Source organism: Argopecten irradians, chromosome 3 (genome assembly GCF_041381155.1).
Source record: "Argopecten irradians isolate NY chromosome 3, Ai_NY, whole genome shotgun sequence".
In the NCBI taxonomy this organism is placed as follows: domain Eukaryota; kingdom Metazoa; phylum Mollusca; class Bivalvia; order Pectinida; family Pectinidae; genus Argopecten; species Argopecten irradians.
Window position 1 is genome coordinate 22387740 of NC_091136.1, and position 14171 is coordinate 22401910.

The 14171-nt window shown below is 35.3% G+C and overlaps 3 protein-coding genes across 3 annotated transcripts in view; 1 reads left to right on the forward strand and 2 right to left on the reverse strand.

Moving 5' to 3' along the window:
- LOC138317870 (DNA polymerase epsilon catalytic subunit A-like) overlaps positions 1-1659 on the reverse strand; it is a 45481-nt gene extending 43822 nt beyond the window's left edge. The window contains 2 exon segments of the mRNA XM_069259843.1: positions 1071-1197; positions 1535-1659. Coding sequence (XP_069115944.1) covers positions 1071-1197; positions 1535-1596 — 189 coding nt within the window. The 5' untranslated portion in view covers positions 1597-1659.
- Positions 1660-1870: 211 nt separating this feature from the next.
- On the forward strand, positions 1871-6497 carry LOC138317871 (large ribosomal subunit protein mL40-like). Its single transcript, XM_069259844.1, has 5 exons — positions 1871-1964; positions 3866-3967; positions 4665-4820; positions 5561-5759; positions 6314-6497. The coding sequence occupies exons 1-5, from the start codon at positions 1921-1923 to the stop codon at positions 6425-6427; spliced, it is 615 nt and encodes a 204-aa protein (XP_069115945.1). The 5' UTR covers positions 1871-1920; the 3' UTR covers positions 6428-6497.
- A 3288-nt stretch (positions 6498-9785) lies between these two features.
- Positions 9786-13819, reverse strand: LOC138317872 (large ribosomal subunit protein mL66-like). Its single transcript, XM_069259846.1, has 5 exons — positions 13660-13819; positions 13371-13402; positions 11422-11523; positions 10691-10814; positions 9786-10065 (listed from the first exon to the last, which is right to left on the reverse strand). The coding sequence occupies exons 1-5, from the start codon at positions 13787-13789 to the stop codon at positions 9941-9943; spliced, it is 513 nt and encodes a 170-aa protein (XP_069115947.1). The 5' UTR covers positions 13790-13819; the 3' UTR covers positions 9786-9940.
- Between the last annotated feature and the right edge of the window lie 352 nt (positions 13820-14171).

The window sequence follows — 14171 nt, forward strand, 5'->3', positions numbered from 1 at the left end:
TTATAGGTCTGTTGTTTTCATTCAAAACATCGGTCTAGAATGATTTCAAACAAGAAATAATCAACAGCACTTAATATAATTCTTTTGTTTTTATCCAAAACATTGGTCTAGAATGATTTCAAACATATATTAGATACATGATCACTTAAACAGTACTCGACTTTTAAAGCCATAAGTCATGAGGACTTTGAAATGATTATTTTGAAATAATTGGCTCCCTGCATGGTTTGGTAGTTCAAAACTCTCAAGAAGATCTACATTTAAATTACCTAAACCCTGTCATAGGGCAATTAACCAATTCAAAATCAGATCTTTTCAGAGTTTCTCAAATATTGCAATTTTTTTTAAAAAGATGCTCCACCGCCGATAGAGCATAAATGATATTCATCATAATTGGTGTTTGATCGTGTATGTATATGCCTAATTAACACAAAAAACAACATAAAATAATTCATTTCGCCTTTGGTGCATGCGCAATCATTACTTCATTCCATATAGGATATAGTGCTACGGAATTTTTTTCGGGATGCAATTAATTATTTTTCATATTTTTAACTTGAATTAAAATTAGAAGCTCAAACTTTTTAACGGTGGTAATGGTATAAAGTAAGTAACTTTTGTAACTGAAGAAAAATACTTAATCGTCTGCTCCTGTTTTTGATAGTGAAAAAATACCATTTGTCAGCGGTGGAGCATCTTTAATTCATTCTTTTTAACCTCTTTATATGCGAGTATATAGCTGAGATCTGGATTTGAACATGTGTTTTACTGAAATAACAGGAGAAGAGAAAACGCAACGACCAGACCGGGTTTCGAATGTAATACCACTGAGCTACGTATACCTGGTCACCAATGATTGACCAGTCCAATTCTGTTTTACTAGAATAACCCTCAGGTGAGTCAATCAGTGAATAGCAGATAGAATGTGCACAATTTAGATGGTTCATCCACCCTTAGTTAAGTTACAGTTTCAAAACTAGAAAGCAGCTATTCATCATTAATCCTAAGTACACATTTTTGCAACTTAAATGTATTTTATAATATTTTAAGATTTTTTGCCAGATACACACAGGGTGCATGTTGATGAGCCATCCTGTCCTTTCCACTGGGTCCTTGTATCTCTCAAATCCAAATTTGGAATCAATTTCATCATTTAGGTTTGCTCGTTCCAATCTCTTTTCAGAAGTGTCTTCTCGACTGAAACACATGATAAAATGTAATTCGTTAAGAAATGGATTGTTTCCTACTGAACAGCTGAACCATTGAAAAAACATGTCTTTAATTTCATAATTTTTACAACAAATTTTATACAAAATCTTTAAAGTGTGGATTGGATAATTAATGTTATTATGAACGTCTCCAAAGAACACAGTATCAACAACAAAGACAAATAGCGAAGACCGTCTATTAAACAAGAAGAAAAAAAATCTGTTTTACAACACTGCCGTCAGCTGCCATGACTGTAACAACACAGTGAACTTTATTATGTGCTTATCAGTAGCGATTGAAGGTGCATTATTGTTTATTTACTCACCCAGATCCTTCTGATTTTTCGGATCGGTCAGCTTTAAATCTTCCACTGTTTTGTAAGACCATTTTATCAGATGTTTACATTGTACCCACAACATACATTTTCGTCCCTGTTGTTTTGTGTTTGGCGGGAATAGTTAATGTAGTTTACGGATTTGTTGACATCGAAACGAAATTCACGTAAAAGCAATAATTACTCAACATTTAATGTATTTCTAAAATAATGATATCATTTTATAGTGCAATAATGATATATCAAATAAATTTTTGAAACATCAAAATAGTGTATAGTTTTATCCTTGAATTCGTTTCGTTTTATAATCACCAAATCATCGGAACATTTCTAAGGTTATTATAACAGCTACCATAAGTGTGTTCCGAAAGAGGAAAATGGCTGTCCCCTTGATCAACACACTTACTGCTAGTCTTAAAAGGTAATTTATATATCGTTCAGAGTTCATGTTATACTTTTGGTTGAATATGTCTTCATGATAAACTGATTGTGTCCAATATGACAGTTTGAAATAGTAAAAACGAGGCATAAATTAGCTGCCGGTGAATAAAAAAATAATAAATCCTAATCTCTCTTTTAACAAGGTTGTCCTATTTTAATAGTCGGGTAAGTTGATCAGTAAGTTGATCATTCATTCGATTGGAATTAATTTGAAATAATTTAATTATAGAAAACTCCATCAGCAAATTTGACCAAAATAGCTTTTCGGGAAATTCATATGTGTACATTGTAGTTTTTAAACTGTTTATTTTTTAGTAACAGGTTGGACATAACATATCCTGCATATGGGTAACAGCAAGGTTTTATAATAATCCAATAATATGAAACGTCGGCATTGAGAAACTTCTGATGGACAATGATCCAATAATATTAGACGTCAGTATTGAGAAACTTCTGATGGGCACGACGTAATGATCAAAAATGTCTCGTCGTGATATATCTCTAACATTGTTGGAGTAGGATTTATAAGTGAGAAGGATTCGTCACTGTCACTTTACACTACTAAACAACACGCGAGACGCATATGAACTGGGAATAAAAACCATTTTTCTCAACAAATACTTGTCTTATCGAGTCAAACTAAACACCAATGTAAAGTTAAAGTGAATAGTCGGGCAAAGAAATTCAGTCTAAATGCGTTCATTGGCCTTCCAAAAGTTCTCACATATTAAAACGATAGCCAAGTTCTGCTTACGTTTCCCAGTTCTGACCATTGAAATAAAGAAAAGTTGATAGCATTGAAAGCGAGGCTGCGTGGAAATGTAACCACGGACATAGTCAGCCGGGAGGACGTTTTAGGATTCCTGTACTTTAAATTAATTTCTTCGTACGCAGACATATTTTGACGAGATATTTTATTTTTCTATTTCATAAGAAATTCTACTGGATACACTCACATCATTTTTACCGACTTTAGCCATCCTTGCCCGACTGTTCACTTTAATTAAATTTCCTAGTGTTTAGTACTTGCTTTATTAAGGATGGAAGATTTAGAAGAAATGTCTTAAATTTTCGTTAGAAAATATGACAGCTAATGAAATGACAGCACGCTTCAGAAAGTAAGACAGTAACCCTCACACCTGCAAGCTACATCAAAGACTGCACCAGCGGATATCGAAGGAAAATCATTTGTCGCACAGGGTCACGGTCAGTGCACAAACACAAAAGCTCCTGCATCGTACTTGCCCAAAACCCAGTGTGACTTATTCTTCTCATATACGTCCTCAGATAACAGTTACCCAAATGCAGGATTATGTGAAATAAACAAAAATAATGTTGTTTTAAATTAAAAATTGTTATCAAAAAAAGGCATCATAATTTTTAAAATGCCTTACAACTGATCTAAGAATCTATGTTTTGCACATAAACTATTAAATTCTGTTGTCTCGCTTTGTTGTAAGATGACAATTGAATATGGTGTATAGCCATCAGGGAAAATTAGTGCAAATGTCATGGTTAAATGATTTTTTACCCATGTTTTATTTTTAGCCCCATAGTAAGCAATGGAGGTGATTTAGTTTGTGACTTTTACCAAAATTGAGACAATGAAGTTTGTCCCACTTTGATTAATAATTTAATAATGTTAATTAAGTTATATTAGTAATGATTCCATGTGAAAATTATGATACCCTTTTTTTTGATAAAAATGTTTAAAACAACTTCATGTATATTTTTTTCACAGAATCTTGCATATGGGTAACCTATTGATTACAGGTAATTACTCAAATGAGGAACTGTTACCCTTAGTCAGGATTGTACCCAACCTGTTTAATGGATTACATCTGTACAACTTAGCAAATGAATTTTTCTTACTTTTTATAGACTTGGGTTAACATCAAGGACAGCTTCCAGCACGCTTGAGTTCAACAGGTTCTTTCGGACCCAGATACATCCACTTCTCATTCTGACAACCAACCCTCTACAGTACGACTTATTTCTATAAACTTATTATATCTTCTGTCAACTTTAATTTCATACAGTGTACTGTTCTTTGATTATTTTGGTGTACATCGACCAAACTACCTCACTCATCTGTTGCCGCATAAAGAGTCATCTGGTTCGCTGTGGCATAGTCCAGGTGTTGATATAATATTGAGGATGAGCCACCTAGGCCTGATTACATTGGTTGGATATGCGATGTTTTAAAAGTGTCTTGTTTTGTTAACCTCTAACATTGTTTGAGTAGATCTCAAATATGTACAGGAGTAGGATTTGGATCATGACTGTATGATTAACTAAATGTTGTATTTCATACATGTAGGTGATCCAATTCCAGTTCAAATGTTTCATTTTTGCTCAAATCAGTTTATCACTTTAGAAAAGAGGCTTGTAATTACATAATAATGTTATTGCTTTATCATACTATGTAGTTCATAATAAATATAAATTCAAGTTACTGACTCGGATAGGAATCAAGCATTGGACCTCTTTGGTATAGCCTTATGCAAACAGATATTTTACATTAAGCAAGCTTAGTTAGAATTAAAGTAATGGTATTACACTTATGTAAATTTTACTTCGAGTTTAGTATGAAATTCCTTCAACCCACGTTTACCATCTTACAATTTTAAATTTTGATGATAAACAATAAAAATTTAATTATGTACTTTTTTATTCAAAGGAAGAAGCAAGCAGCAGCTCACTTGAATAAAAATCGATTAAAAAAGAAAAAGAATGTAGAAAAAAGACTGGCAAAATTGGATAAAGTTGCTGTACCAATCAAAGCTCCCATCAAGGAAATGATGATTACCACAAAACTAGAAAAAGAAGCTGTCAAGTAAGTAAATTATCAGGACTTTAAAATAAAAAGCACAAAACAAACTTGATCAATATGCAGCAGCATGCTATCTTATCCATCAGAACACTCTAGCTGTGCATATTGTATTTGTATTGTAAACAATATGACTGACAGGCAGCTATCCTAGATTTTGAAAGTTGAAGTTTTATCAGTCAATAAAATGACCGACAGACAGCCATGTTGTATTTTGATAGTTGTGATTTGTTACCACTTTTTTCTCAGAAAGTGCTCAAGGGTTTTGTTCCCCTTTGGCCCTAGTTATGCATATTGCATTTTGGAACCAATTTGGTAATAAGATGCTCAACATGCACCCATCTTGGATTTTGACAGCTGATCTTGGTTGATGGAAAGCACTAAAAGAGGTCTTCCTCAAATTAAAATTCTAGGGTCTGTTTGGTCATTAGATTTACATTGTGATAGTGACCATATTGATGTATTTGACAATTGAAGTGTGTTGCTGATATATATGTAGACTTTGTGTAATTATTATTTTGAAAGAAAATATCCTTTCTGTGGGTGTCTCAGGGATGTATTGTTATATTAGCAAGTAAATCATATCAACAGAATCAATTAATTGTCTGATTTATCTATTTACAATGGCATAATGTGTTCATACACTCATTACACATGTTTGCCAGAGATTCATTGCCTTTACTTATCTTTAGAAGAAAAAACAAGAAAAATTATAAAACATGGCATTTCTTTATTGTATTCCACAGGTTAAGAAAACGTGAAAATTCAGTGCCACCAGAAGAATTTCAGAAAGATGTGAACATTTTTGTTTCTGAGTGGGAACTGTATTGTAAAGAGTTTTCAACAAAACAAACACATTTAATTCAAAGTCGGCTACGGTCACAACAGCAAGCTCTGGCAGAGTTACGACTGGAATCTGAAGATTTATACCAAAAGGCTATAGAAGTAAGTTCTAAATATGTTTGTTTTGTGTTGTTTTGGGTTTCTATACTTGTATGAAAAATAATATTTTATTTACTTACAGTATAAATTCAACATCCAATCTTTTCTTATGAAAACTACCAATAGGTCAGTTTTCTATGAATAGAAACAGACATATTTGCCAGATAGCAGAATATATAAATCAGTGAATTCTTTCTCAATTTACTTTGTGCACTAGGGCATTAATGATTATTATTGCAATAAACAATTAGTTACTGTTTGGCTTTTGTCTGCAGACAAAGTTTAATTAAGCTTAGTGAATATTTTCTCAAGATATCATGTTAACAAGTAAATGTTAGCAGAGGATGCACAATGGTCAAAAGACAATTGCAATAGGACATCATGATCTATAGTCAGGTGACATAAAAAAAAACACCATTTGGTCTCTGGGTCTATCTACTTACACCAACTAAAGTTGACCAAGGACTAAAATTAACTGAATTATCTATAAAAACATGTGTTAAGTGGAAAGTGTTTTACCTAATGAAATGTTTAACAAGTCTCTTGATTTCTTACAGATTGATGAAAATATGTACAACTTCAAAGTAAAACGACTGACGGAGACGCCAGCTGTACCCGACTTTGAACCAGTGGACGGAGAATACAATGATGTGTCCATCAAATATGACTAGTTGTTACAAGTCTGGTGATAGTGATATTGCATTGTGTTGTTTACATTCAATTAAATATGTATAAAATGCTTCCATATGTTTGTTTTTTCCATGGTCATGTTGTTAACATGTGTTATTAGCTGTTGATTATATCCTATTAGTAACCACCAGGGTCATTTAAGGATGTTCCAGGTATAGATGGTGGAGGAAAGCCAGAGTACCAGGAGCAAAACACCGACCTGGCAATATCATAGTATTTGAGGACCCAGTGATGGATAGACACCTTCATCTTTCAGCCACCACAATTCCTTAACCTCTCGTCCACAACGGTTACTTCACCTCTCTGCCACCACAGTTACTTAACCTCTCAGCCACCACAGTTACTTAACCTCTCAGCCACCACGGTTACTTAACCTCTTGGCCGCCACAGTTACTTAACCTCTCAGCCACCACAGTTACTTAACCTCTTGGCCACCACAGTTACTTAACCTCTCAGCCACCACAGTTACTTAACCTCTTGGCCGCCACAGTTACTTAACTTCTCAGCGCCATGGTTACTTAACCTCTCGGCCACCACAGTTACTTCACCTCTCAGCCACCACAGTTACTTCACCTCTCAGCCATCACGGTTACTTAACCTCTCAGCCATCATGGTTACTTAACCTCTCGGCCACCACGGAAAATTAACCTCTCCGCCACAACAGTTACTTAATCTCTCCGCCACCACGGTTACTTAACCTCTTGGCCACCACAGTTACTTAACCTCTCAGCCACCACAGTTACTTAACCTCTCGGCTACACAGTTACTTAACCTCTCGGCCACCACGGTTACTTAACCTCTCGCCCACCATGGTTACTTAACCTCTCGCCCACCAAGGTTACTTAACCTCTCGCCCACCAAGGTTACTTAACCTCTCGGCCACAACGGTTACTTAACCTCTCGGCCACCATGGTTACTTAACCTTCTCGGCCACCACAGTTACTTAACTTCTCGGCCACCACAGTTACTTAACCTCTCGGCCACCACATTAACTTAACCTCCTGGCCCCCACGGTTACTTAACCTCTCGGCCACCATGGTTACTTAACCTCTCGCCCACCATGGTTACTTAACCTCTCGCCCACCAAGGTTACTTAACCTCTCGGCCACAACGGTTACTTAACCTCTCGGCCACCATGGTTACTCAACCTCTCTGCCACCACAGTTACTTAACCTCTCAGCCACCACGGTTACTTAACCTCTCAGCCACCACGGTTACTTAACCTCTCGCCCACCACGGTTACTTAACTTCTCGACCACCACAGTTACTTAACTTCTCGGCCACCACAGTTACTTAACCTCTCGGCCACCACATTAACTTAACCTCCTGGCCCCCACGGTTACTTAACCTCTCGGCCACCACAGTTACTTAACTTCTCAGCGCCATGGTTACTTAACCTCTCGGCCACCACAGTTACTTAACTTCTCGGCCACCATGGTTACTTAACCTCTCGCCCACCAAGGTTACTTAACCTCTCGGCCACCATGGTTACTCAACCTCTCTGCCACCACAGTTACTTAACCTCTAGGCCACCACGGTTACTTAACCTCTCGGCTACACAGTTACTTAACCTCTCTGCCACCACGGTTACTTAACCTCTCTGCCACCAGAGTTACTTAACCTCTAGGCCACCACAGTTACTTAACCTCTCAGCCACCACGGTTACTTAAACTCTCGGCCACCACATTAACTTAACCTCCTGGCTCCCACAGTTACTTCATCTCTCGGCCACCACGGTTACTTAACTTCTCGACCACCACAGTTACTTAACTTCTCGGCCACCACAGTTACTTAACCTCTCGGCCACCACATTAACTTAACCTCCTGGCCCCCACGGTTACTTAACCTCTCGGCCACCACAGTTACTTAACTTCTCAGCGCCATGGTTACTTAACCTCTCGGCCACCACAGTTACTTAACTTCTCGGCCACCATGGTTATGAAGTAAATCTTTTCTTTGTGTCTCTATATGTCGATGAGGTGTAGATGTTGTAGAGTAAAGTTGGGTATAAGTCAAACGCAGCATTGTAGTTTCAGTGCTTTATTCCTCATGACAAAGTATGGCCCAGTACTCATGGTCGAGTACTGGGGGAAGTTGACACTCTATGCATGGTTTGCTTGCCTTTAAATAGCCCTACATGTTTGTGTTGAGTAATATCTATAAATCAATGTTAATCACAGAGTTATTCTAAGTTACATCGAAATGCTGACCTTTAGCAGACATGATAATCACAGTCATGTGTAACTGTTTTGGTTAAATAGCTTTCATCAATGTCTCGACAACATGTTACGCGACACGACGACAGGTCCCTAAGGCTAGGCCACATGTACAGACATGGGTTAAAGATATGTACAGTTTACAAATAATATATTTAACTTAAACTTTTCCCTATAATGCCACAGTTACTTAACCTCTAGGCCACCACAGTTACTTAACTTCTAGGCCACTACAGTTACACAAGTTAACCAAGGACTAAAATAAACTGAATTATCTATAAAAACATGTACGAAGTGGAAAGTGTGTGAAACATTTGCGGAGTTACTTCCTTTTAGCCTATTTCACCCCTGTTTCATCCCAGCATATGTTATAGGCACATTATTGGGTCTCTGGGCCATTTTGTTATTGTCAAGAAGTCATTTAAAGATTTTAACCTACATTTGTATTTGACCCCTGTGACCTTGAATGAATGTCAAGGCCATTAATTTGAACAAACTATATACCGGTAGTGTAAAGGAACCATACACGTGTATTCCAGAAGTGGAAGACTGATTTGAATGACACCCTCCATACAGATCTTGGTCAGAATTGCATACAAGAACTTTAGTTTTGTCTCACCTTTATCACACAAACAGCCTTAGGCCATATCACTGCCCTCTCATTCCAACACAATATAAAATTATAAATGTATCAGATGTTTACTAATAATATAAGTGACCCAAACAAGAAGAACAATCAATATGAAGACAAATGTTTCCCAGCATTCAGAACAAATGACGACAGTAAAATCATTTGACTAATTAAGAAATCTAACTTTATATAGCAAAGAGAAGATCTCCCAATAAGATTATGATGTTGACCATGAAAAGATCCTCAACTTTCACTGAATCTCTTCAATCTCCTAAAGACTAAAGTTTATTGGTCCACCATCATCAGATGAATAACTAAATAACCAGAACTGACCATTACATGATAACTAAATAACCAGAACTGACCATTACATAATAAATAAATAACCAGAACTGACCATTACATGATAACTTAATACATTTGTAAACAGAACTGACCATTACATGATAACTAAATAACCATACATGACTGATAAAATCAAAACTGACGAACTAAAAAGACAATGTTTTATTAATTCTTACACTGGTAACAAATGTAAATAGTAGACATATACAAAATGTTTCTGTTCACTTCAATATGTCCTTGTATATCACCATTCTCACACTTCTAATGAATCCCCATCTTGTCCATATCCACACGTTATTGTTTTAGCCTACTTTGATTTTATCCGTATCCTCGTAATACACATTGTACTTCTTCCACTTAAAGGTTGACATCCCACTGGTTCTTTCTTTGCCATCTAATAGTGGAGGTCGTAAATTGGGCATTAAACCTGCAGAGGGAAATAAAACAGATGAAAGAACTTTCTAACTACACATTAAGTACAAGTTTGTCAGCAAATATTAGATATTTGTCCAAATTTTGACAGGTGGAATATCAATTTAATCAAGCATCCCAGTTGTCTTTTTGACTCGAGCCTCCAGTATTATGAAACAGTTTTGAGACTTTTTGCTTAAGCTAATAAAAAAGTTTTTGTTACATCATCTGTGATCGTATTAAGTCTAATTAAGACTGTTTTAGACTTCAGACAATTTTGACCTTGGGGCCTGGTTATTTTCATAAACAAATCATGCTTAGATCCACTTAAAAAGTAAAAAAAGTTTTATCAAGTATGTCCTTGTACCAGAAGGGCCTGTTTGATTCACACTTTAGAACTGATTCAAAGATGATGTCAATATAATGTACAATAGTAAAATGTTCATAAAATATAAATGCAATATTTTTAGTGCATTACTTGCCTATAAGAACCTAGTTTGGTAGAAATCTACAACATTTTTTAGATGTATGAAGTTTTTAAAAACTAAGCACAAACACCATCAAAATAAAGGATTCCACTTAAAATACCTATATTGGTTCACCAGCTTGTGTTAGAGTTGTAAAATTTGTGAGGGACTCACCTGCTCTTTGGGCCTTGTGTAAGTTTTTGATCATTTTGGTCTGTTGATGGCCACATAGTCCTGTAACCCATCGAGGTAGGATCTGACCGTTATCGTTAACAAACTGACGTAGAATTAACACATCCTGCAAGGGGAGATAATTCAGAAAGTAATATTCACAGCAAATATCACAGTCAGTACTTACTGGTACTTCAAGTGTGAAAAACTGATAACATACATATGGATCTGAAAAGTTTGACCTATTGACCCCTGCCACTAAGTTGAGCTATGATTTCTTATTGTCATATTGGTATATTACAGGCAAAATTTAAGATACCTGGGCCAAGTTGTTCAAAAGGTGATAAGGCTTATCAGAGTTTAATGACTATTTTCAATATACAAAAAATAATGTTTCTTTGTAATACTTACCTTGATTTTTTTTTAAATATTTGTAAGAACTCTGTTTAATTTATACTCACTGATCCTAGCAAAGATATAATCACAGGTTTTGCAACAAATGAGAAATGAAAATGTCACTATCTGGTAATCATTAATCAAATGATTAAATTAATCACATTTTGAACAAGCAGCCCTGGCTTACAAATATTCTCTAAGGGCAGACATTTCCAATTATATGTTGTGGATCTTTTTCTGTAAATCTTATAAGTGTTAACATTTGACACTGGTATAAACACATCATTTCTCTTACCTCGTCCTTTATAACCATGTTATACACCTGACTGGTTACTTACTGTGTATTTAATGTCAAATCCACACAAGGTACAGCCATTCTCTGGTTTATCAATGCAAACTAATTTATCTGTCCTGTCTGACTCTTTCCTTTCCGCTTCAACCTAAAACATCATCACAAGATTAAGTTGAAAGAGCTTTTTCTTTAAATTGGACTTCCTTTCCAGACCCCCCATAACTCAAAGGTCTGAAATAAAGGATTCCCATACTAAAATCTGGAATTTAATTTCAATAAGATTTTACATACATGTATTCTATGCTGCAATGATAAGATTTTACATTTTAAGAGTCTGTTAACATTGGGCAGATTGATATGTATACAACATTCTCGCACCTCGGACAGGGAAATCTCACATGATACCCAGTGCTAGATTTTACTATTTCGTCCGATCTATCTAGTACCTTTACGGGATTTTTGGCAGAATTTCACGTCATTCATGTAACAATTCGCGCATGTGACGTCATACTCTCTATTTGGTGACGTCACGCGCTTCAGACAATCAATATTATTAGAAAAATGTACATTCAGTGATTTATCATGCCTTGTTTGGTTGTTTTTAGTTATTAAAACAGTACATGTACCGATTAATCATCATATTTCTTTGATATAACCGAACTTTAGTTTTCCGTGGAATTACTAAATTGAAAGCACAGATGAAATGGTCAATTGGCTTTGAACCAGGAGGACCAAGACCGAATAATTTCACACTGAACCATATATAGATGGGCTTTATTATATCTTTGAGGCGCGAGAAAGAATATCTATTACCCTTAAGTGATCAAAATCGGGTATCTCAGTCTCGGGCTAAGATTTTGTAACATCCCATCCTCGGCTAGCACCTTGGTTGGGATTACAAATGTATGTTACAAAATCTTAGCCCTCGACTGAGATAACCCGATCTCGATCACTTACAGGTAACAGATTTTATTAATCACATGTCTAGGATGTAACATGATCCATGATTCAATCATTAACCTATATGGTAGCTAGGAGCCACTTTCACAATGTAAAGGAGCAAAAGCCAGGCTTAGTGTGCTGTATAAAATCATGAATGGGTACAATACTACGTAGCCATAACACCTTCAGGCTACTTCACAATGGGTGACAGAAGAACCAGGCCGAGGGGAGATCACAGGCTCCAATACTTTTTACTTTAGAATTCTTTTCCTACAGAAACACTCTTTATGACTTAAATGCCTTAAAGTCATCTATCTAAAAACTCCCCTCTCTCTCTAGTCTCTACTGACAATCACTTTTAATTAGATACATAGTTTATAACTTTTTATAGGTTTTTTTTTTATAGTTTTAAAGTTTATAAAATTTTCTAACAAAATATAAATTAAAGATGCAGTACCACCTTTAATAGATGAACCCTCTAGTACACCACAGTGAAATAGTGCTTTTTTTGGATGTGACAAAATAAGTTGAGAATAAATTTTTAAAAGTAAGTACATCATAATTTTGGAATGGATTGAACATATTTATAAGGATATAATTAATTTTTCTTTGTTTTCATACCAAATCTTGCTTTCTGATTGGCCAATATTTTTTTTGCATACCACTATGAAAAAAAAAATCCGAGAATGGCGCGAAACCCCGACGTTTTCGTGACGTCACAATAGAGACATTGACGTTGCGTATTGATTCGGAAAAAAGAATCCCTTGAAAAACCACTATAACGTTACATTTAAACATACTTCATTTTATCAAATAGAGAATAAAATTAATTATAAGTATTAATGTCACTATTTTTTAATTTTATCGGGTTATGAAAAAAAAATTGTTTGCAAACTTTTGTGAGAATCCGCTACGCGGATTCACACAGTTTGCAAACAATTTTTTTTTCATACCCCGATAAAATTAAAAAATAGTGACATCAATGCTTAAATGTATTCAAATAAGTTGTTGGAGGTCCTTCTATTATTTTTATCAATTTTAGTTGTAACTTACTATCAATGTATCTCCATCTTGTGTTTCCTTTACTGAAAAACAAAACAAAAATACATAATTTGTCATTGTACACCAAACCAGAGATTTACATGTAGATGTTTCTGATCAGATCAATATTTCCTTTAAATATAATTATTATCAGATATTTCTGAGTTCGATATTTCATTGTTGTTAGGCTAATAAATTTTTATATAAACTGGTACTTCCGACACATTACCAGTATCGACCTGACAGAGGTCACAAATACATGCAAATAAATCAGTATTTGATTCTGTATTTAACCGCTTACTTTCCCTCAACTTCAAATGAGCCGTTGTAGAAATTTGCCTTTCGATCAGCGAAGATGGAAGCACAGCAGTTTTCTTCAATATAGATGAGTTTAGATACAATCGACGTGCACTGTTCACAAAACACGCCATGTTGATATTTTTACCGTATAGAAGATCACCAAGGTGTTTGTACGGAAAGTATATTTAAGCCGTTTAGCAGTCTGTGAGACGCTTGTAATATATTCTAATTTCCGAATCAAACTTTTTGAAATATCCGTATCAATTCATTTATCTGTAATAATGTGCACTGATTACCTTTGAAATACGTTTTTAATGAGAAAGTCATGATTAGCTATAGATGTAAAATGACGGCATGCAGGACACATACGGAAAATAGATCTTCATCACAATAATGCATCGAAATTCTTCATCCAACCTTATCGGGGTACATTTATCTCGATTTCTGATCCAACTAAAAAAGTGAAAATTCTGATATTTAAGTAACACATATATATAATTGATTGCGAAAAAC